This window comes from Leuresthes tenuis, unplaced genomic scaffold (assembly GCF_036924035.1).
Source record: "Leuresthes tenuis unplaced genomic scaffold, fLeuTen1.0.hap1 SCAF_18, whole genome shotgun sequence".
Taxonomy (NCBI): domain Eukaryota; kingdom Metazoa; phylum Chordata; class Actinopteri; order Atheriniformes; family Atherinopsidae; genus Leuresthes; species Leuresthes tenuis.
The window spans coordinates 31126720-31152231 of NW_027325372.1; the positions used below are offsets into that span (position 1 = coordinate 31126720).

Here is a 25512-nt window from a genome sequence, read left to right on the forward strand (position 1 = left end):
AGAGACAGAGAGGCTGGTAGTTGCCAGTCAAGCATTGATCATATGATCAGTCTGAAATATGAGATTCTGGCTTGTTCTGGTGAAATCTGCCTGCTTTAGACACATAAGGCCCGGTTGATCTGTTCAGAATAATGGAAAACATATGAGTGAATGCGCGCTATCGCGCGCATTTGTGTCGTCAGGGGCTACCATGAAGCTGTTATCACAACTGATGTGTTGAGAGTAATGGAAACATATGAGTTAGTGTGCGCTATTGCTCGCATTTGTCTCATCAAGGGCTGGCATGAACCTGTTAATCTGTTCGGAATAATGGAAATTTATGAGTTAGTGGGCGCTATCGCACGCATTTGTCTCATCGGGCTGGCATGAACCTGTTAATCTGTTCTGAATAATGGAAATTTATGAGTTAGTGCGCGCTATCGCGCGCATTTGTCTCGTGAGTGGCACGAAGCTGTTATCACAGCTGATGTGTTAATGGAAAACATATGAGTCAGTGCTCGCTATCGCGCGCATTTGTCTCGTGAGGGGCTGGCATGAAGCTGTTAATCTGTTCTGAATAATGGAAATTTATGAGTTAGTGCGCGCTATCGCGCGCATTTGTCTAATCAGGAGCTAGCATGAACCTGTTAATCTGTTCTGAGTAATGGAAATTTATGAGTCAGTGTGCGCTATCGCGCGCATTTGTCTCGTGAGTGGCACAAAGCTGTTATCACAGCTGATGTGTTGAGCATAATGGAAAACATATTAGTCAGTGCGCGCTATCGCACGCATTTGTCTTGTGAGCGGCTGGCATGAAGCTGTTATCACAGTTGATGTGTTAATAATGGAAAACATATGAGTCAGTGCGCACTATCGCGCGCATTTGTCTCGTGAGCAGCTGGCATGAAGCTGTTTTCACAGTTTTGGCTGCCCTGCTCCTGCCCTGCTGACAGACAGAGGCTGTCATGTTATATTGTATTAGGAGCACAGATAAAACAGGCTGGCATAATGCTGTTACAGCAGGCCAGCCATCTTGGCTCTGGCTTCATCAGCTGTGATAGAACAGGGCAGACATCTTGAGTGAGGTCCCAATTAGTTGCTATGGGCAACAGCTGTGAGAGCCAATTGTCAACTGTCAAATCTGCACCTCACTTTGTCCCCTTAAAATCATGGGGTTTTCATTTTGAGGCAAAAGTCTGGAACAAACGATCGCTGTTCGAAAAGTAGAAGACGTATCCGAATAATTCTTTCACCGTGAGCGCCAGAAGGGACGGGGGAAGCCAGCGGTGTAATTTTTATTCTTCTAACCCCCGTGGCTCCTTTATTATGGCAGTTTTAAAATTATTTTTCCGACTGATTTCATGGCTCGCCCGTTTTATAATGGGATTTGTGAGAAATCTGTGAGGCCCAGCTCAATAACAGTCACATTGGGTGAAAGAGAACTAAAATACCTACATTTTGATGTATAATTTATCCAGATCAGGCAGATATTTTGGACGTGAGAGGCATTTGTTCGAAAAATCATTTTTTAAAGATTTTTAGAGTGAGAGTTAGAGTGTGAAGCCAGGAAATTAGCTCCTCTGGACACCTAAAACGTAAACTGCCGTTGTGTCAAAGCCGTATAAGCTATTAACAAGCCCTTTACCACAGTTAAAGCTGAGTCTTTCCGTTACATACAAACTTTGAATGATGTCTCTGTGATACCGTATGGCTGAGTTACTGCCCTATTTTCATGTATAAACATCATCTTTCCTGTCACACACAAACTTTGAATGATGTGTGTGTGACCTTGTATGGCTGAGTTCAGAGGCCTCCAAGGGGAGGCAGTTTTGGGCTCGAAGGCCTTCTCCATTCATTTTCCCATTGACAATTTGCCCGCATTTTCCCATTTATCCGGAATTCCGCTCGAGTAATGAGAGAGAACAGTAATAGCACACCTCTCCCGATCGGCGTGCACGCAGCCATGTGTTTTTTATTCCGGTCGGACCAACGCTGCGGGAGGAGTAGCGCGCCGAAAAACAGGCGGAAACGGAAGAATAACTAGAAAGAGCTGTTCCTGCGAAACAGCAATGAGAATGCTTATTCGCTGGATGGGGATAGCTGACCATGCTAAAAAAGTTGAAAATAGTGAAAATTGAGCATAAAACAGTTGCTGAAGTCTGGGTTGAAAGAATTTCAACATTGAACATTGGAATGACTTGAACTTACTGGAAAAAAGGCTAAATTGATTAAATGTCTTAAAAAAAAATTTACAAGTCCTGGCAGAAAAAAAAAATGAAGGTTTAAAGAAGGACATTTGAAATGAATTCTGTTCATAATGCAGAAGAATGTGAATATTTTAATCACCTGAAGCTAGATGAAGGCAGAAAAGTACAGGAAAGAGAAGAAAAATGCTAAACTAAAAGGGAAAAGATCAGAAAGATGACAAACAATGCAGGAAAATGTGAATATTTAGCAGAAAATTATTTGCTCGAGTTTCAAAAGGCCAGAAATGTGTTTTTGAAAGCTTCTTTATCATGGATGTTTGTGCTGTGATGGCTGAGAGACAGATAACGCCATGTTACATTGTATTAGGAGCACACATAACACAGGCTGGCATAAAGCTTTTACAATGGGGCAGCCATGTTGGCTGGAGTAACTGTCAGCAAAGAAAAGCTGAAGGGTTACAAACAAAAGGATTTCAAGCAGGTAATAAGTGAAAAGTCTTGACATTTCTAAAGTGTGACATTTCTAAAACTAAAAATAGTGAAAGTTTAGCAGAAAGCAAGTTGCTGAAATCCTGGTTGAAGCAGTGAAGATGAAAATAAAATAATGGAATCATTTAAACCTTTTGGAAAAAACTGCAGAAGTCTTAGTTGAAGAAGTTGAAAGGTTAAAAAATTTTGAGGAAAAATGTGCAGTTGAAATATTAGTAAAAAGTAATTTGCTGCAGTTTCAAAAGGCCTGAAATGTCCTTTTGAAAGGAGCTGGAGCTTTAAGAAGGCAGAAAAGTAGCTGAATGGGATTAGTTGAACATGCTCAAAAAGCTGAATCTCGTGGAAATTTATCAGAAATCAAGTGAATAATAGTTAAAATGGCTTCAGTGTAATAAACAGCAGGGAGTGGAAGAGTGATGTCATCAGTGATAGCAATGTTTGTCAACAGCTGCAGCTTAACGAGCTCTCTCCCTGTATAACCTGCAGAAATTGCATTTTTGGATACTATGACCTCCTGTGAGAAAACCGGAAGAGCGAGGAAAATAATTTGAAGACCGTAAGAAGCAGAAGGCTTGGAGGAACGCGGCAATGTAGTTTTTATTTCAAATGAGTGAAAAAAATTTAAACGGCAGCGAGTTGAACACAGTTGAACCTGTCTCTGGCGTTCCACCAAATTTCCATTGGAGTTAGTGAGAGAAATTGAAAGGTTTCTCTGGCTTCAAGGCTCATAGCTGAAATTCTGTAAATGTGAGCTATTAGGAATTTGTTTGAATATAAGAAAAAGTTAAAATGATCGGTGTGCCACTCTAATCTTCTCATTCATAAAAATCAAGAAGGAGCAAAAATTTTCATGTTTTTTAAACTGTCATATTTCAAAAGTGGCTTAATATTTGAAAAAGCTGAATCATTTGCTAATAGCTGAATGTCTTGTGAACATTTTAAAGTTTGAATGGTGTCTCCAGCTGAATGTATGTTGAACTAGTTAGGTTGGAAAGAGGAGGAAGTTTTTGAAGAGTTGAAAGAAATTTCCATTCATTTGAAAGATGGGAAAATTTGAATTAAAAGTTTAAAAAATATCAACACCAAAAGTCATAGCATAAATCTCCCGAAGGAGCTGAACGTTTTGATACCAAAATTGTTGAAATCGGTGAAAGATTGCAGGAGTAGTTAAGTGCCAAAAAAGAGAAACAGGAAAACAATAGTGAGAATGCCTTAATGCATTCTCACAATAAAGGGAAACAGGAAAACAATAGTGAGAATGCCTTAAAGCATTCTCACAATAAGTATGAGCAATAGTAATATGTGTGCCCTGCCTTTGGCATTGGCACCCATAACTAGAAAATGTACAAGTCCATCATCCTTTAGGTTTTCAATGTGTTCTTATACAGTTATGTGAAAGCCAAGTTCAGCTTTAATCTCAAATGCGACTGAAACTCTTTTGGATGATTTTTTTCCTGCACACATGCTCATATATCATACTGTCATCATTTACCTCACTTTAATACTGCTTTATTTATTTTATGATAAACAAATCCCATTAAAATCCAAAGAAAGAGAAACAAAACCAGAGTGTGCATAGTTTTTGACTCAATACATTCTTACAATCCTGCCTCTTTTATGGTCCTCAGATCTGTGTCTCCCAAATGTATGAGTTGATATTTAAAAAAGTAATGTTATATTGTAGATCACTAATTTTTATCAAGTTTTACTCAAACAGAAAGAATAAGTGAATTTGTGAGGTAATTATTATTGGCAGCAGATCGGTCAACATTTGATTTTGTACTGAATTCTAATAGTATCAGAACAGTGAAAATGGCATTGGCTCTTCTCTTCCTGTATGGATGTAAAAGTATAAATGGCACATAATAACTTTATAATATACAAAGTTAGGATATACAAAATTTATAATACAAACTAACTGGTTGGTGATATTAAATATGGTTGTATTTTCAAGTTTCTCCATCCAAAATATGTTTCCTATTATCTTGGGAGATATATTAAATTGCAAAAAGTGTATTGATCACCGCTTTATACTTTTATTATGCTTTGGACAATTTAAAAAAGATACAGTACAAGTCAAAAGTTTGGATACCCCATTCATTTTGAGTTGAGTTGGTTTATGCAAATGTTGCAATTAAGAAATTTGACGATTGTCACGGACTGTGAAAGTACAGGAGGCAGATGCAGGGTCGTATCAATAATAGTGTTTTATTTATACAATAATTACCGAAAGTCTCTTTTGCAGAGCAAAACAATGGGCTATAAATTCCTAACACACTCTCCTCAATATCTATGAAGAGGGGAGTGTGACTATAAAACTTATCAAACGAAAATCCTCTCCTCGCTAGGAGGAAAAAACAAAAGCTATAGAAATTTTACAAATTAAACCTACCACTCCCGAATCGTTGGAGGCGCTATAGAAAGTTAACAAAACAAAAACAGAAAGAAACTCCTTCTAATGGAGTTGCTATAAACTTTAAGGATATAAATGAAAAACACTCCACTAACAGAGATAATATGAGCATGAAAAAAACAACAAAAAATCACTTGGGTTAAATCTATGACTATCAAAAAGGTACAACAGTAAATCACTCTAAAAAGAGGAACGCATCAATAAACAAGCTCTATGGTATACTCAAGACTGTGGTCGCTGTAGAGGCTAGAGTGAGAACGTTCTGAAAGACAAATTCAACACACTGGCGACCAGACAAGGGAAGATACAGACTAAATACACATGAGGTTCCCAGGGAAGCAGGTGGAAACATTTAGGGTGATCAGGGTAGACACTCAGACACATGACACGGGAGGAAGGGCAAGTTATCTGAAACGAGAGGAATGGTTAATACTTCAAAATAAAACAGGAAGTGAGTGTTTACGAGACCTGACAACAATTAACTGAAAATTTGTTTTGTCTTGCCTCTGGAAACAAAGTTTGCCAATCAATTAATTGACCTATCATTGTGAGCCTCTGAAAAAGCTTCTTTGTACATTTTTATGAGTTCATAAATTCAAGTTTGTGAAAGAATAATAATAATGATTAATAATTAATTTAGATTGTTTCCAGGGTAATGATAATGAACACAGTTGTGTGACGAAACACCACTGTCATAACAACAAATCTCCTTTTGAGTCCTGCAGATGTACACAAGAAGTAGACGGCATCAACAGCCCACAGAAATATTTCAAGCGATTGTGAAGAAAATGATGAGTGCAATGCTGGAAACAAAAGTTGTGAACTGCGGTATCTCAGCCTCCAGTGCTCCAGAGCAGTCTCAGGCCCAGGAATGTACATGACAAAAATCGGTATACTTCGGAACGAGTCAGAAGCACATAGTTTTAAAGGGTTTGTAGGTTGACGATTGACAGAAAACTGTGTCCAAGTTAGAATTGTCATTAATGCAGTAAATGATTAACAAACGACTGGCCTGCTAATTGTCTGGCAAGATTTCTTCGTCTTATTTTTGGATAGATGCACACCTGATCAGTTAACCGTTGTTAAGAACAAGAAGACAGCTTTTTCTTTCTTCTAAATCTCAGTACAAGTAAAAGTATTTATTTTGCTTAAGTCAACTTTTTTTTTTTCCTACCGTCATCATTTCTGACAAGGATAATCTTTTCCCCAGGGATTATAAAGCTGTCCTGTAGTCATCACTTTTCAACAGCTTAGCTCATATTAGCCAGCAACCCATAGCTTAACCACCTGAGCTTAGTATTTCAGTTCAAAAGAAACATAACAGATTTGTGCCATGGTTCAGCCATAAGTCGGTTAAACCAACACGGTGGTTGTTCACAAGTCTCAGTTTCACAGTTCAAAGCTCAGTCAGTTAAGCTGAAGCGTCCAACTATTGCCAGTGGTGTACCAGTGATGCATCTTTTTAACAAAATAGAAATTGAGTGGAACTATGTTGGTTTCTTTCCTACATACTGTTTGGGTAATTGGAGATTACCATATATATTGGGAAGCTATATTTCAAACTTTTATTTTGAGAGTCTGTGCTGACTCCAGCTTTGACTTGATTGCCCCAGTGAATTGATCTAAAGAAGAAACCAAAGGCCCTACAGTTTTTCATGAGCAGAGTAAAAAAAATAGCATTTCACAGTGACACAGAGCAAATGGTTTCTCAATCAGAAAAGGACAAGCACTCACCAAACAAAGTGTAGAACTGAATAAACAACTCGGTTTGCACCATTGTTTGCTTTTGTTTGGGCTCTCTGCCTCCCCAGTGTGGCATTCAGTAACAGGCCTACGGAACATTGAGCTTTTGATTTGTGAGTCTTTCCCATAGCTCAAAAAGCCAGAAGCCTGCTCAACTGAATTAAGAGCTGGAGTGTTATCTCCGCAGAGTACTGATTGCTACCCTCATTGGTAGTGAAGAGCACGTTTGCCTGGTGTAATAGCTGCCATAGAAACCAAATCAGCCAATTAATTGTTTAGGTAACCTCAGAAAATTAAGAGGACAACATTAAAATGCGTTCTCTTGGCTTCTACTTCATTCTCTGGGGCTATTTTTTTTCTTCCTTTATCAAAGGTTCATTTTGTGGTGCTGTAGTACCACGGAAGATTAACAGCTTCCCAGCAAAGGAGCCAGTTTTCTACATTGTTTATCTCCCTCTTGCTCATGGTGCACATATGACTTAGCTTGCTTTGCTGCAGTTTGGAAGGCAATAACTGTAGATGACTGTATGCTGATTGATTCGAGTGGTATCCTCATAATGAAGTAACTGGCCCAGAAAAAAAAAAATCATCTCCAACATCCTTTCTTGTTTTCAACACAAGATTAAAATCTCAGATACGCAAGTTTTAATGTCTGATTGCTGTGGAGAATATAAATCTATTAATGCCAGAGTGAGAGATGGGTCAGTGTAGTTATTTTGCCCTTTTATCGCTATATTGTGAAATCCTATCATTAAATAAAATTAAAACTAAAGTTTAACACTGGAGGTGTTGCACATATTGTGCCTAATGTTATGTCAGTGTCCATTTAAGATAGGTTTACATACTCTAATACTGAAAGAACATATTTTATTATAATGCACATACCTGCTTCTGTCCTCTGTCTGACAACTATGCTATAGTTTCTTGCCTTCCTTCCTGAAAAGTCAATTTGGCATTGATTGGATATCTGTCGCACTCTGCTGGGATCAGTACACCACTGTGTGTTTCGAAAATGTCCCACACAGCACCTATCCAGAGGCCCTTTGATATTGGATTGCTTTATATCTCGCAAAATGATCGGCCTGTGACGCTGTTTCCATCTTGATTATGTCAAGCCTTACTTTGCCTCCTCTCAAACAGTTTAAGAGGGAGGGCACTTCCTAACAAATCACCAGGGACAAACAGATCTACCTTAATTTAGTGCAGTTTCAACAAATTTTAAGATTAGACCAGACTAAAATGTCTTTGTCATCATTCCAAAATGGCACTTGCTCAAATTAAATGTACTAACAATACAAATGGAGGGTTGTATAGTTTAGCTGAACCAAACATGTAATACAGCATATGGAAGTTGCAGAAAAACTTCACTGATTGCTATGAACAGTGTTTACGATGATTTTTCTACTTTGGAGAAGCCAGCGCAAGTTGAATATGTCTGTTAATATTTCAAAATTGCCAAGAGAGGCCAGCTACCACTTTTGTAACTACAATTTTGCCAAAGATGATCATTTGATCAAATGCATGCAGGTGTGGACATCGCAAGTGTCGTCTCTTGCACGGAAGGATATATGTGAAGTATTTTCTGTAACAGCTTTTAAAAGCAATATATGATTTCCTTTTCATCTGAACTAAAACATTTTTTCCCTTTAGCTGTCTCCCTTGAACTATGCTGAAAAATCATTGTTATGTATGGAAAATATTAAATTTGTCATTTGTTGCCAGGATTATATGGTAAGTCATAAGACTCAGTTTGTCTTCCCTGCCCTTTACAGTGGTGCTTTGTTTGCCAACATGGACACACACCCTTTGTGTTGGGCTTAAGAAATTATATAATTTTTCTGTAATCAATGACATAATTGAATAAAGTAAAGCTTTATTAATCAGAAAAGGAAATTATATTGTCATAGTGGGCAGCTGTGGCTCAAGGGGTACAGAGGTCTTTTGCCAAATGGAACGTTTATGGTATGATCCCTGGCACTGAACCTGTATTGCCTCTGATGTATTCATGACTGTATGAGTTTGTGTATGGTAGAGAAATAAGCACCACATACCCTAAAAAACTGTATAGACTGAGAAGTGCTGTGTGAATATGACTTGTAGTGTAATGCAGTGTGAGCAGTTAACATGCCTGGAAAGCACTATATAAATGCAGTTCATTTACTATCTATTAACCATCCATTTTCTAAAACTGCTTAATCCAGTCCAGGGTCACGTGGAGGCTGGAACCTATCCTATCAGTCACTGGGCAAGAGACAGGGTACACCCTGGACAGGTCGCTAGTTCATCACAGGGACAAACGAGATAAACAACCATGAATGCTATCGCTCACTCCTTGGGTCCATTTAGAATCACCAATTCATCTGACGTCCATGTTTTTGGAAGCAGGAGTACCCAGAGAGAGAAGAATAGTCATTATAGAGAGTCATGATAGAGAATCATTATATATAGTTGTTGTGGTGCCACGAATTATCTGATATACTGGTCTTTACTGCTGTGGGGGTATGGAGGTGAAGAAACCTCTGTCTGACTCACAAACACACACCCACCCACACAAACAAGCTATTTTAATACCGTGTTTAAGATAATAAAAAAAATACAACAAAGTAAATGCCTTAAAAAATCCACCTGTAGGAAAGTTACAATCGGACAAACTTAACCATGTGTGTGACACATTTATTTAACTGTTAAGCAGATAAAAAGAATAAATAAAATAAATGGCTGAACTACAAATGATGAGGGAGGTGTTTTATCAGGGTATCCGCAGGGTATTAAAAAGACTTAAAACGTTGACATTTGAATTTAAGGCCCTAAAATGTCTAAAATTATCTTAAAATTTCATAAAATGTTTTAAATGCGATTTTGAAAGGTCTTAAAAATGTATTGATGTTACTTTTATTTAAAACAAATGCATAAACTTCAGTCTTGCTTTTAATTATTTTGATTTTTGAGGACGCTATAACAACAAAACGCAATTAAAGTACCTGTGCACCCCGGTCAGAGTTTATCCAGCACAACTAGTTAGTGTGTTGGCGTACGACATCTTTCTTCTGTTTTTGCTCCGTTGTGGTGTTTTAATGATGCGGGGGAGTCACCGGCAGCTTGGCGCACCCGGCAGGTGTCTCTCGTCTGTAGGAGCCGTTACGACACATGTAAACTCAGATCTGACTGCATATATTCTCTGTCATAGCGACAAGCTGCTGTTGCATATGACATCCCGTGTCCCCTTAACGGTGTATTTTCCTCTGGATTCCACTCAGGAAACGAGAGCAGTTTAACGTTACAGGCACTGACGCGCATGAAATTGATGAGAAACCCTAACGTGATGATGTTAGTGCACAATGTAAAATCACGTTACTGTGCACCACTTTACTTAATGTTACTGTAATTACTATATTTTCATGTCTCCATTAAGATGGCCCTTCACAATCCACTTCTTCATCACTTCTTTTACATATAAGTGTTGCAATTCAAAAGTGAGGGGAGAGGGGTGGGGGGACCTTATCTCCAAAGTTAACAGTAGAACAAATATTAGTTCACAATAGAGAGGCTTCTGGTGTTTTTAGTTAGATTAAGCATTTTGTATTCCAATGTGAAATCTGTAAAAAAAAATCCTATACTTTGCAAGTAATTCCGGGCCTCCAAGTTTCCTTCATGCCTTTAGTACTTTTTTTGCCAGTATGGTTGTGAAATGGGTGAAAAAGTTGTATTCATTATAGTCTTAAAAACTCTTAAATTTTACTTGTTGATACTCAACTATTTTAACTTAGTTGGGTGGGAGCTAGCATACCTTTTACACGCAAAGAGTTCCAACTAATTTCCATAATGTGACCTTTAAAACGGAAAAAGTGGCTCTTGACACGGTCACAGAAATCAGGATGATTGATGTTATCTTTGATAAACAGCGTTCACTACATTAACTTTGCCATAACCACCATATTGAATTTTTATTCCAGGGTGTTACGGTGTGGACGGTGAGAGCGACTCGATTATGAGCTCGGCTTCTGAGAATTCAACAGAGCCTTGGTTCTGCGATGCTTGTAAGAATGGAGTGACTCCCAGCTGTGAACTGTGCCCAAACCAAGATGGCATCTTTAAAGAGACAGACGCAGGAAGGTGGGATATAATTGCACATTGACCTGGTAGTCAGTTGGCATTAATAACAGGCAGGGCATATAAAGTTTTCAGACAAATAAAAACTAATGATCTTAGGTTGTCAAAAGGTGAGGGAGCCAAACACCATCTAAATTGTCAATACTGTATATTCACAGCTGGGGGGAAAAGGAAGTTGGACTAAGGGAGAGAGAACTTGTGATGGAATATGAGAGAGTGGGATGGAAGGAACAGAAGAGATAGAGGATGAAAAGGAATGAGAGAAAAGAGTGTGTTTTGTGAAGCATGGAGACTTCAGCCACGTTATCGCTGATAGTGCTCCTCAGCCAGGCTGCACCCAAATTTACTACTTCACTAGAGCATGAAAAACACAGCAAATTAAACTGTGAAGCGGTTGCTTGCTAGAGATGGATATCTTTATATTGGACTTGGGATTCTTTTCCCTAAAGTCTGCATTTGAAATTGTGTCACACCAAACTGTATCCAGAATCTAGGGCTGCATTAATCTCCAAGTACATTTCTTTGAAGTCTCTAAGCAACTCACTGTTACCAATTTAATAATAATAGGTTCCTTACTGTCTGCAGCAGTTCCTTATGCTAAATGCAAAAATAAGCCATTGCTATATATTTTATTTATATACTGAACATTTTATTCAGTTTCATGATATTTTGTGAAAGAGTAAAGATATCAATACAGCAAACTGTTCACCTTGTGTAGTGTAGTATGTTCTTCTTCTTATGTTTTCAGGTGGGTGCATGTGGTCTGTGCACTTTATGTCCCGGGAGTAGCATTTGGAGACATCGACAAACTACGACCAGTGACGCTCACAGAGATGAATTATTCCAAATATGGTGCCAAGGCAAGTTCTAATTTTAGAATTGACTGAGGATGAGTTAGATGTTTACAGTGATTTAATGACATGTTAAGACTCTCTTAGGCCAGTAAAAATATATTTTTAGATATGTGTGTGTATTTATATATTTATGCGTGTGTGTATATATTATGGCATGTTGTTCAGGAAATTAATCTTTGAATATTTGGAATGAAACTTGAATATATTGAATGAAACTTTAAATATATGGAGTGAAACTTGATTATATTGATAGAACCTTGAATATATCGAGTGAACCTTGAATATATTGAATGAAACTTTGAATGAAACTCTGTCGTCTGTGCTGTCTGGAAGAACTTTGAAATAAAAAAAATGGCCATGTAAAAGTTCTGTAACCATTTCCATGTTTGTTTAGCCCGCTCCATCTGCCACTGTTTCCTGTGAGCGCTGCAGCAATAAGCAACATACAATGCTCGCTCACGAGAATATACAAATTTAGGATGCTCACTTGTAATAACAACCTTTAAAATCTATCTGTAGGTGACGATAATGTCTTTAAGTAGTAGTAAAGAAAAAAGTTTTATAAAGTAGTACATGTTTGAGTCCTGGATAGAGCCTTTCTGTGTGGAGTTTCCATGTTCTCCCTGTATATGCATGGATTCTCTTCAAGGACTTTGCATGTATGTCAGCTTAACTGGTGACTCTGAATTGTCCCTAGAAGTGATTGTGAGTGTCGATGGTTGTTTGCCTTGTATACCTCTGTGTCCTTGTGATGCGCTGGCGACCTGTCTAGGGTGTACTCTGCCTCTTACCCAATGACAACTGGGATAGGCTCCAGCCCCGCGACCCTAAATTGGATTAAACGGGTATAGAAAATGGATGGATTATTTTGGAATTTAATTGGATTGGATTATGATTATATTCCAAAGAAATTGATTGTAATTGGCTTGAATTAGACTGTATCTTTGAAGCGCCTTGAGATGATATTTGTTGTGATTTGGCGCTATATAAATAAAAATTAATTTAATTAATTAATCTGCTAAGAGAGAAAAGAATATGTGTTTCCATATTTTTACTCGTTGTTTGGGGCTGTTAAAAATGATGGCCTGTGACCATATGATTAAGGGCTAAGAGAAAGCAGTGTTCACTTTATGCTTCGTGTAAACTCAACTTGAAGTCCTCTCGCTGTGTTTGTTCTATGAAGGAGTGCAGCTTCTGTGAAGATGCCCGCTTTGCTCGGACTGGTGTGTGCATCAGCTGTGATGCAGGAATGTGTCGATCCTACTTTCATGTTACCTGTGCACAGAGGGAAGGACTTCTCTCTGAGGCTGCAGCTGAGGAGGTAAGGGCAGCAACCTGGATATTGGACAAAAAGTGGCATATTAATATTTTACATAGTTATCAAATAGTCAGGAGCTACAAAGCCTGGACAAACTGGAGAAAATGGCCATTGTTCTAATTGTTCTAATATACAATCATTCTCAATATTTTAATTGAGCTACATGAAAATTTGAATTTCCCCCACGAGAGATGAGCTGTGTTAATGAGAAACCAAAGTAAAGCAATACTGAAAGAGTTGGAAGTTTTATTATTTAAAAGAAGGATGCAGGATTGTAAAACTTTACAGTGACACTTTTATTGCACCCTATGGAAGAGTTTGCCTTTGCATTCACATATGACCTACCCAAAGTCTGTGCCCATAACTAAGATATGGTGTGGGAAAAGTAAGAGCATTGTCACAGTACTCTGCTCCTTCATCACTAAGAAATGGTACAGCAACCATATGGCTGGAGAATCTGCACACAACCTACGGTCAACTTCATAGTTCCTTTTTCATGTCACTTATGAACAAAAGTTATGATGGTTAATCTTCTCCACTTGTGATAGACCCCCCACCCCATTCTTATTTAGGAGGCATGCTATTTTTCTATTAGAGAGAGCCATAACACTTCCACATTGCCACACTCCGATTTAGAAGCCGTGCCACAGACCAGTCAGGAGGGCAATAGAGGACCATCTGCGATATTATCAGGATATCATTCACAAAAAACGGGTTATGTGACGATTTCCATGCCTTAAACCTTCCTCCCTGTGCTATACCTTTGAATCCCTTCCTTGAAAATCACTTACAGCAGTGAAGACAGTGTAACTTTGGCAAATGTTGGCAGCCACACTTGACAGATCTGATTTAATTATCGGCATATGATGTCATAGCTCTCATTCAGAGTGGATCAAATTGCACACAGAAGAATGGCTTATACCCCCAAAGGATCTCCCTCAGGAAAGTTCAGAGAGAGAAAGGAATGACATGCATTAGAGGGCCACAGGCTAGTACCAAGTTCAAGTCGGCTTCTTCGAGGAACTTCTCATATGTGGTGCTTCTGCAGCCCTTTCCATAAGTTTTTGACACTGACCATGTAAAGCAGTGGAAAGCCACAACAAGTACAGGTGCTTCTAGTGGTGTTGCACCAATCTGCATTGGAACTTCATTCTTGGTGCTACACTACACAACCATGCATAACCATACCAGAGTCCTTAACCTAAGCTCCAATGTCTGTATGCATGACAAATTAATTAACTGAATCCATCCATTTTCATCCACTTATCTGAGGTTGGGTTGCGGAGGCAACAGGTTTAGGAGAGAAACCCAGACATCTCTCTCTCCAGCGATACCCTTTAGCTCCTCCTGGGGGATCCCAAGGTGTTTCTAGGCCAGAAGCAGTGTTTTAGTCAAGACCACCTAAACCAAGACAAAGAAAAGACCAAGACCACAGTGTATCAAGACCAAGTCAAGACCAAGACTTTGAGGGGGTCAAGACAGGGCGAGACCGAGTCAAGATAAGACCAGACCAGTGTTCCACACTGCATGACTATGATATCACTTATGATAAAATGTGGAACATGCAAACCATAGGCACTCCTCAAATAGACCTGTAAGTAATCCACATTCCCATAAAAACACCCACAGAAAACAAATGAACATTATTGTTCATTTACCTCTTTTGTTGACCTATATTATATGTCTGTATAATGAAATGTCTTGATAAGATAAGCAAAAGGCACTGCAGAGATCAATCTCATGTGTGGGAATGTTCCTTTGTTTTCTTTTTTTTTTTTATTTTTCAAATATAACAGACAAAGGAAATACAATTCACATATGAGACAATCAAGTCTAGTTCCTGTCCATACAAGCAAACCTCCCAATACCCCCCACCCACATGTGTTGGACCCCAAACAAATTTCAGACATCGATACATACACAAACTAGGTAAATAACACATAAAACCATAACGGAAAAAAACATCCAACAAAAAACAGGTACATACATTTGGGTTACATAGATATGTTAATAGCTGCCGTACCTTCAACAAAGGAAATAAATGGCTGCCAAATTACATAGAATTTCCTGGTGGTCCCTCTTACAGTATATCTATTTTTTTTTATAAATGAACATTCAATTCAATTAAATTCAGTTTTATTTATATAGCGCCAAATTACAACAAATGTCATCTCAAGGGACTTAAATAATGTAGTTCAATTCAAGCCAATTGAAATTCAATTAATTGTATAATCCAATGAAATCCAGTTAATTAATTTCAAAATAATCCAATGCATTCATGTAGAGCCAATTCAAAAACAATATTCTAGCTAAGGATTAGCCAGGATGATTCTCCTGCTGCAGCCAGGTTTCTGTAAGAAAAAATATATCAATATGATGATCACATATCAAGTCATTCACTAATAGAGACTTTGGAAGGAGAAATCTAATATTCAGCTAACCACATTTAATAGTTTGATGTTTTTGTTCAGTTAAAGTTTTTGTTTTAAATTTTGTTTGCACAAGAGGATTTGCTCCTTTTGTGTTTTTTTATTGGGGGGGCAGCATCAAGTGGGAAATCGCAGAGAAGTGTGTAAGACTACAACTCTGCATCCTGGTCTCAACCCTGGGTTGTCATGTTTTTGGATGACTAATAAATTCGTCCATATTTCTAGAAATGAGAGCCGCTCCTTCCAAAGTGGGATGGATGTCGTCTCTCCTCATCAGACCAGGTTTTCTCCAGAAAGATTGCCAATTATATCTGTAGCCCACGTTGTTTGCTGGACACCATTTAGACAACCAGCAATTGAAGGAGGACATGTGACTGTCATCACTGGTCAGATTTGGCAGGGGTCCAGAGAAAACTATGGAGTCCGACATTGTTTTGGCAAAATTGCATCTTTCCATTTAAGGGATAAGGATAAGTCTCCTGGCCAACAAAGAGCAGAAGGCCATCATGCCTAGGTGGTTCCCAGAAAAAGTGGCACCCACCGGAGCCCACATCAAATAATCAAATCAGAGGAGATGGGTGCACTGTTTTCCCACATATTTCGGAGAATGTCTCAAAGATAGAATGCCAAAAACTGTATAGCATAGGGCATGACCAAAACAAGTGAAGTAATGTGGCAGGAGCTTGTCTGCATTGATCACATGTAGGGTCAATACCCGTCTTAATCCTAGAAAATCTATCTCTGGTCCAATGAAGACGGTGAACTATTTTGAATTGAACCACAGTATGTCTGAGGCATATAGAGGAATAATAAATTTGCTGAATAATTTATTGCCGTATTTCCTCTGAAATCGTGGAGTGCTCTGTGGGAAACATTTAGAGTTGGAAGCTACAAAACCTCTAAGCTGCAAATACTTGTAGAAGTGTGATTTGTGGAGACCATGTTTCTGTTGTAACTGTGCAAAAGAGGCAAACTTATTAAAGTTTGATGGCATGTGACATTAAAAGCTTCATCCATCATTGACGGGAAAAAGATATGATTCTTTATCAATGGTGCAACAAGTGAAAGATCAGTGAACTTAAAGGTCTTTCTAAACTGCTTCCAGGTTTTAATTGATTGGATTAGTAGTGAAGGCTGAGATAGGCTGTTCCAAAGGTAATTTGGAACATAATAGTGCTGCTGGAGAGGGAGCTCTGATGGATGCTCTCTCCAACCCTGTCCATTCAGTACTATTAACATCCGAGCCATCATCTCTCAACCAATACAGCAAAGCTCTTATATTGGCAGCCCAGTGGTAATACATAAAATTTGGAAGGGCCATACCGCCCATCGTGCGAGGCTTCTGTAATACATTTTTATTAATCCTGGGCTGCTTTTTATGCCAAATAAATGATGAAAGCTGACTGTTTAAATTGGACAAAAAATATTTTATAAGAAAAATAGGGAGACATTGAAATAAATATAAAAACTTAGGGAGAACATTCATCTTAATCTTATTGATCCTCCCCCTGGAGAGGGGGAGGGTCCCAACGCTCCAGGTCTTGTTTAAGATTACTTAAGAGGGGATGATAGTTAGCCTTATAGAGAGAGGCATAAGTTCGCTTTTCTCAAAGTTGTCTTTATAGCCAGATAATCTTCCGAACTTGGTGAGTAAAGTCGATAATAAAGGCTTGAGAGGGGGTCCGATATTAAATAATAACATATCATCGGCATAGAGTGAGACTTAATGCTCCAAACCTGCCCAGTGTATCCCCTTGATGGTGGAGCACTGCCTCAGGGCTTATGCAAGTGGCTCAAGTGCAACAGCAAACAAAATTGGTGACAGAGGACACCCCTGTCTTGTATCCCACTTCAGCTCAAAATAGGTGGATAAATTATTATTAGTGTGAACTGCAGCCATTAGGAGCGTGTATAGGAGTCTAACCCAGGAGATGAATTTAGGGCCAAAATTAAAGCTTCCAAAGTCTTGAAGAGATAGTCCCACTCGACCCGATCAAACGCTTTTTCAGCTTCGAGTGAGAGCATCACTCCAATATTCCCAGGATCGGGTGGAGTGGGACAATAAAGGATATTAAGTAAACTCCTGATATTAAAAAATTAGTAGCGATTTTTGATATATCCTGTCTGGTCGGATGAGATAATAGAGGGGACAATTTTTTCAAGACCATGCGCCAAAATTTTTGTAAGAATCTTTGCGTGTGTATTCAGCAGCGAGACAGGGCCGTATGAGCTGCAATTGAGGGGATTTTTATCCTTTTTAGGTAATAAAGAGATGACTGCTTGACGCATAGGTAGAGGCACGGAATTGGTGACTAAGGATTCTTCAAACACTGACAAAAGGAGATAACTGGTCGGAAAACTTTTTGAAAAATTGGCCCAGGAGATTTGCCGCTTTGCATGGCACCGATTGCTGACACTATCTCCCTGAGAAATCCCTTTCCAGTTCAGCCGAGAGTTCTTCACTTACAGAGGGCATTTTTAGGGATTTAAAAAAGTCCGCTAGGACAGAGGGATTGGTGGGCACATCTGAAGTATATAATAATTGGTAGAATTTCTTGAAACAGGAATTGATTTTCTCATTGTCAGTGCATTTTATACCGCATTCATCATTAACTACAGGAATGGTTTGGTTAGCAGTTCTTTGGCGCAGCTGGTAGCAAGTGTTCGGCCGGACTTTTCTCTCTCTCTGCCATTCTTTGCTAGTGTGTTAATGTTTTTGTTATTCCTGTTTGGTTAATAACCTGGATGTTGACCTTTAGTGTTTTTGTGGATTATTTTTAGTTCTTGGAGTACCTTGTTTTTTTTTTGTTCCGATCCTGCTGGTCAACTTCTCTGCTCGCCTGGCCAGGTTTTTCTCTGTATGAGAGTTTTCTGTTCTCAAATAAACTTTTGTTTGAACTAAGAGTTTTGTTTCTCATGACTCTGTGGCCGCACCGGGGTCCGCACTTCATTAGTGTGTGACAGCCTGTCTGATTCTAATATCTCATCTGTTAATTTATTAATACGCTCAGTGCTAGTCCTTTTTTTATTTGCACAGTACGAAATAAATATGCCTTTAGCGACTCGCCTACAGTAGATGACGACATCCCGGGGGTTTGATTGATGTCAAGAAACATTTTAATTTCAGATGATATGAACTTCACAAACTCATCTTCACAAAGAAGTAAGGGGTTAAAACGCTAAGGACGTTATGATGGTTGTGTATCGGTAATGTACATTTTCATGATCAAGGGACCATGATCTGAAATGATCATAGCCCCATTCTTTTGTAAGGTGCAGAATTCTTTTATCCAGGAAAAAGTAATCGATGCGTGAGTACGTCTTGTGAACCGGGGAGTAGTAAGAGGTATGCCCTGGAGGTTGGGTTTCGAAACCGCCACACATCCGCTACACCGTAGGTCCTCAGAAAGAGCTGAATAGAGATTGCCAAATCTGGTAAGTGAGAAAAACAATTTGTGAAGAATGTAGGGTCATGCCAGTTCGGAGCATAAATACAAGCTAAAATAACTGTGAGCAACCACGATAACATATTGCCCTGCAGAGTCAGCCTGCACATGAGATGCCCTGAACTGTACACCTTTATTTATCATAATTGCAACACCCCGAGCCTTTGAGCAGAAATTGGATTGATAGACCTGACCAGCCCATCCCCTAACAAGACGAGAACTATCACAAGAACGTATATGGGTCTCTTGTAAGAATGCAATATCTACTCTGGGTTGTTTTAGGTATGAAAATATCTTTTTAAATTTCACTGGATGATTAAGTGATTTAACATTCCAACTTATGAAGTTAGCAGGGTAACCATCATAACCTCTGGTGTTATTTATATTGGCCATCTTGTGTACACAGAGAAATGAGCACCATATATGAAACCCAAGGACACAAAAACATAAACAAAAATAAAAGTCTGGTGGAATAGATTCAGTTCGTACATAGGTCCAGTAGTTACCCACCCCCTATCAGCCATATGAACAGGGTGATTACAACAACCCTCAGAAAAAAATCCACGCATTATGTGCTTGTGGTTGGGAGAACTATAAAGCTAAGTGCTCCGGCTCCCGTCAAGCCTCAAACATAAAAAAAAAAAAAATAGTAAAGTGCAAAGTAGTAAGATTATTTAGCTATGCATAGTAAACTTAGATTATGATTCTTAGGAGAGAATGTGTCAGGCTAATCATGTGGTGTAGCAAGGCTATACAGCCTTACTTCCTTAATTAACAATGCATGCCATCAAGTGTAATGTAAAAAAATAACCAACTATGGCCAACCAAATTAACCCATGATAGTAACCAGGAGCTGAAATAGCATGTCTATTATTTTAACGTAGTAACACTAAGCCGAGCATGAAATAACATGTCAGCATATGAGCACACAATTCAAGCTGGTCAGCGTTACGAATAAGAAAGCAGAACAGTATGTAGAGAACATAAACACTGTCATAATTTTGTACCTAATGACATCTGGCACTGTGGTACACATGGTCAAAACACCCGTAGGTAAACACAGGCATACACATTCAGCCGAGAAGTTCAGCCTCCTTTAAGATTGTAATTACAAATAAGATTCAAGTAAAAAAAAAAAAAAAAAAATCGTCTATATACAACCTAATGTGCACTTGTCCAGTATTAAAGTATACCAGTTGCAGTTATTGAACATGACTGAGCAGTATGTTTAACAGAAAAGATATCTAAAGTGCATATAGAGAATAATGACCTGTGCTTTTATTAAACAGTGTGATAGCATGTGGCAGGAATGATTTCCTGTATCTGTCCCTTAAACAGCGGAGCTGAAGCAGCCTGTGTGAGAAGGTGCTCTGCTGTCTGACCATGGTGTGATGGAGAGGGTGGATTATTATCCATTATGGACAACAGCTTATTCAGTGTCCTCCTCTCCACCACGGTCTCAAAAGACTCCAACCTGAGACCAAGTGCAGACCCAGCTTTCTTAATGATTTTGTCCAGTCTGTTAGAGTCGCTGGCTCTGATGCTGCTGCCCCAACACACAGCAGCAAAGAAAATGGCGCCGGCAACAACACTCTGATAGAATATCTCCAACATCTTGCTGCACACATTGAAGGATCTCACCTTCCTCAGGAAATAGAGTCTGCTCATTCCCTTCTTGCACACAGCCTCAGTATTAGATACCCATTCGAGTCTGTTTGCAATCACCACTCCCAGGTATTTGTAATCCTCCATCACCTCCCCCCCGATCCTTAGTGGCTGTGAAGGTGTCTTCTTCCTCCTGAAGTCGATCACCACCTCTCTGGTTTTGCTGACGTTCAGCCTCAGGTGATTCTGTTCAGACCACTCTACAAAGTCGTCCACCAGTGTCCTGTATTCCCCCTCCTCTCCCCCCCTTATACACCCGACAACAGCTGAGTCATCAGAAAACTTCTGTAGGTGACGTGACTCAGAGTTGTACTGAAGATCAGTGGTGTACAAGGTAAAGAGAAAGGGAGAAAGCACAGTTCCCTGTGGAGTTCCTATGTCACTGACCACCACATCAGACAGGACACTGCCCAGACCTTCATCACATGAGATGTGAGGGCGACTGGTCTGTAGTCTGATGGGTCGGATGGCCTCGACTTCTTGGGGACTGGAACAACGTAGGATGTCTTCCACAGCAATGGGACTTTCTCCTGACTCAGGCAGTACAGATGTCCCAGTACAGGAGACAGCTGGCTGGCACAGGTCTTCGGGATCCTGGGTGTGATGCCATCAGGGCCTGCAGCCTTCTGCTGATGTAATCTCTCCAGCTGCCTCTCAACCTGGCCTGTAGTCACCGTTGGTCGGGGTTGATGCAGTTGTCTACAGTGGAGGAGGAGGAGGGAGAGGGGGTCAGATGGAAAGGTGCTGTATAAGAGAATGTGGAGTGGTTTGAGGCATTTGGGACAGTGTGACTGTGTGGGGGTATGGGGATGTCAGAGGGGTGGCAGTAGGTGAGATAAACCTGTTAAAAAACTGGTTAAACTGGTTTTCCCTATCCAGGCTCCCTGATGTCTGCCTGCTTTTCCCCTTCATCCCTATGATGTGCTTCATTCCTGTCCAAACATCTCTCACACTGTTCTGCTGGAGTTTGGCCTCCAGTTTTCTTTTGTAGTTGGCCTTGCATGTCCTCAGTACCTCTCTGCTCTGCTCCTCCCTGAAAGCCATCTTCTTTTTGTTTAGAAGTGCCTTCAGGTCACTGGTAATCCAGGGCTTATTGTTGGAGAAGCAGTGCACGGTCCGGGCAGGCATGGTAGTGTCCTCAGAGAATCTGATGTAGTCTGTGATGCAGTCTGTCATATTGTCAATGTCTTCCTCATGTGGCTCATAGAGTACATCCTAGTCTGTCGACTCAAAGCCGTCCTGCAGTGCCTCAACTGCCCCCTGTGTCCACCTCCTCACCATCCTGGTGTGCACAGGCTGCCTTCTCACAAGATGGACATACTTGGGAGTCATCATGACCAAGTTGTGGTCTGACCTGCCGAGGGGAGGAGGGGCTGTGGCGTCGTATGCATCTATGGCATTAGCATACAGGAGATCCAATGTTTTGTTTTCCCTGATGGGGCACTTTCTGGGCAAAAGATGCAATAGATGGCTGCGTGACATCTGTGTGTTATCCTGCCTTCTACTCCAGGAACCTAAAATTCAGGGCGAAAGAATCCATAAGATGTCTGGTGATATGAACAATTACATCAAATAGCAATCTTGAAAATAATGGTGTAAGATGTAAAAGTATCAAAATGTCATAACTGTATGTAAAATCTGTGTACTGTATTAGAACAAAATGTGTGGATCATATACAGCAAGGCATTAAGCCAACCAAAATATTTTTCAAATAGCTTTCAAATAGTTACACAACTATATGACTGACATGGTACAATATAGCCAAACCAGTCAATTTTCGTACCATAACACTGAAATAACAATCATCTTTAATGTGAATAAGCTTCCATGGAAAAGGGATAGAAGAGACAAATGTGTATTTTTCTAAACACCCATCTAACACACAGTGTGAGAAAATCTGAGAGATTGAGCAAGTCAGAGAGTTGCTTACAACACTTACACATGCTACAAGCTCTAGTGGGACCTCTTCTGTTTAACATCTACATGCTCCCACTGGCACAGATTATAAAAAACAACCAAATAAACTACCATAGCTATGCAGATGACACACAGATGTAACAGATATAACAATGTCACCAGGAGACAGAGGGCCTGTACAGGCCCTTGGAAAATGCATTGAGGAGATTAATGACTGGATGTGCCACAACTTCCTCCAGCTAAACAAAAACAAAACTGAGGTAATTGTCTTTGGAGCCAAAGATAAACGATTGAAAGTCACCACAGAGCTTCAATCTATAAATCTAAAAACTACCAACCAGGCCAGAAATCTGGGTGTAGTGATGGACTCAGACCAAAATTTGGACAAACACATTAAGGCAATAACAAAGTCAGCCTACTATCACCTTAAGAATATATCAAGGCTAAAAGATCTGATGTCTCAGCAGGACCTGGAAAAACTAGTCCATGCATTCATCTTCAGTAGGCTTGATTATTGTAACAGCATCTTTACGGGTCTGCCTAAAAAGTCAGTTAGACAACTGCTGCTCATCCAGAACTCAGCTGCTTGAGTCCTCACTAAGACCAAAAAAGTGGACCACATCAGTCCAGCTCTGAAGTCTTTACACTGGCTGCCTATCCATCAGAGGATAGACTTTAAAGTTCTGATGCTGGTCTATAAAGCTCTGAATGGTCAAGGACCAAAATACATCAGTGACCTCCTGACCCACTATGAACCTTCCAGACCCCTCAGGTCATCTGGATCCGGTTTCTTATCAGTTCCCAGAGTCAAAACCGGACATGGAGAAGCTGCATTCAGCTTCTATGCTCCACATGTCTGGAACAAACTCCCAGAAAGCCTCAGATCAGCTGAAACAGTGTATTTAAGTCCAGGTTGAAGACACATCTATTTTCAGCTGCATTTGAATAAGCTTGAGTTTCAAAACAGAATCATGTTTTAACTATTGATTTTATCTTTCATGTATATAATTTTTTCTGATTTTATCTATTGTTCTTATTTAAAATTTAAACAAAAGAAGGTTTTTGTTTAAATTTTAAATCATGCTTTTTATTTCTTCTGTTTTAATGTCTCTGTGAAGCACTTTGAATCACCTTGTTGTTGAATTGTGCTATACAAATAAACTTGCCTTGCCTTGCCTAGTGTTTGATTACATAAATTTATATATTTGTTTGTGTATTCAACCCAAAAATGAGCACTCTTAAAGTATGTGATGTATGCTTATAGCCAGGCAAAGCATATTTAATGTGTAACTTCATAGAGGTGGAGCATTAATGTTACTCTGTCTCCACTCTGGAGACTGCTGACTTTAGCTCTCTCATCCAGGAGAGGGAGCGTGTTGTGTATCGTTTACGTCAGAGTTGACATTGATGTAACATAACTATATAAACTTTAGCTACATAGCTTTACGTCACCTGTCTCGTCATTTTTATCACAAGAAACGTAACGTCGGAATAAGACACGTCTTCCCTCCTCACTCTCACACAAAGTTAACAATGCATTAGCTAACTAAATGTTACATCCAGTGTGACATTAAGTTAGCTAATGCAGTGAGGTAATGTGCTAATATGCTTGTGCACAGCTAGGGGGTAAATAACCGGCAAACAAATGAAACCTGTGTCCTGAAGCATATACACATGATTAGCAAACGTGTTTCGCTAGTATTCACTAAATCTCACTTACATTTAGCTTACCTTTCTTTATGCTTCCTCTCTAAGTGCCGGTAATAGTTGGACGTAGTCCCAGCCGTCTCTGTTAGCGTTGCATTACAAAATTTACATGATGCGCTGGGATTTATTTTGGTTGTAGTTGTGCACAAAAACTCTTTGTGGTTCAGGTAACCAAATTTAATTACAGACGAGTTGGCTGACATCTTCACACAGCCTCTTCTCCTGTCACTCACATGCACTTTCATGGGGCGTGTGTGAAAGGGGGCGGGAGGGGTGACAACCGTTAACGGTGACAACAATTTCAAATGATAAATGAGTCAAGTTATTGGTTGTACTTGAAGCAATACATTTTACGCAAAATCACAGTAATGATATTAACAAGCAAATCCAAAAATGCACAGGTAATTTATTGACATCCCCACAGTCCTTGAAATAAAATCTCGAGCCCACTTTGTCTGAGACTGAGACAAGACCGATCTCAAGCACTACAACACTGGCCATAAGGTACATATAATACCTCCAGTGATTCCTGGGTCCCCCCTGGGGCCTCTTCCCAGTAGGATGTGCCTGCAAAACCCCCAAAGGAGGTAACCAGGAGGCATCCTAACCAGATGCCCGAGCCACCTCAGCTGGCTCCTTTTAATGTTAAGTAGCAGCGGTTCTACTCCAAGTTCTCTCTGGATGGCTGAGCTCCTCACCCTATCTCTAATGCTGAGCCAAGCCACCCTCTGAAGAAAACCAATTTCAGCCGCTTGTATCCGCAATCTCGTTCTTCCGGTCACTACTCAGATCTCGTGACCATAGGTGAGGGTTGGAACACAGATGGAGCAGTAAATTGAAACCTTCGCCTTCCAGCTCAGCTCTTTCTTCACTACAACAGACCGCAGCGCCCTCATTACAACTGACGAAGCCCCAATCCATCTGTCCATCTCTCTCACCGACCAACCATCACTCATGAACAAGATACTTAAACTCCTCCGCCTGAGGCAGTAATTCAGTCCCAACTCCGAGAGAACATTCCACCTTTTTCCGGTTGAGAACCTTGGACTTGGAAGAGCTGGCTTTCATTCCAGCCACTCCAGACTCAGCTGCGAATCGCTTCAGTGCGGGTCTTGGCTTGAAGAAGCCAACAGAACCACATTATCTACAAAAAGCAGAGATGCAAACCTGAGGTTTCCAAACCAGACGCCCTGCTCTCCAAGACTACGCTTTGAGATCCTCTCCATGAAAATCAC

General features: G+C 39.9%; 1 protein-coding gene across 6 annotated transcripts in view; it reads left to right on the top strand.

The window, feature by feature from the left end:
• Positions 1-25512, top strand: part of phf14 (PHD finger protein 14) — a 147752-nt gene that overhangs the window by 23201 nt on the left and 99039 nt on the right. For all 6 annotated transcript variants that reach the window (XM_072370807.1, XM_072370805.1, XM_072370806.1 and 3 more), the window contains exons 5-7: positions 10785-10944; positions 11690-11801; positions 12979-13116. In XM_072370807.1, the coding sequence (XP_072226908.1) occupies positions 10785-10944; positions 11690-11801; positions 12979-13116 (410 nt within the window). The remainder of the gene's footprint in view (positions 1-10784; positions 10945-11689; positions 11802-12978; positions 13117-25512) is intronic.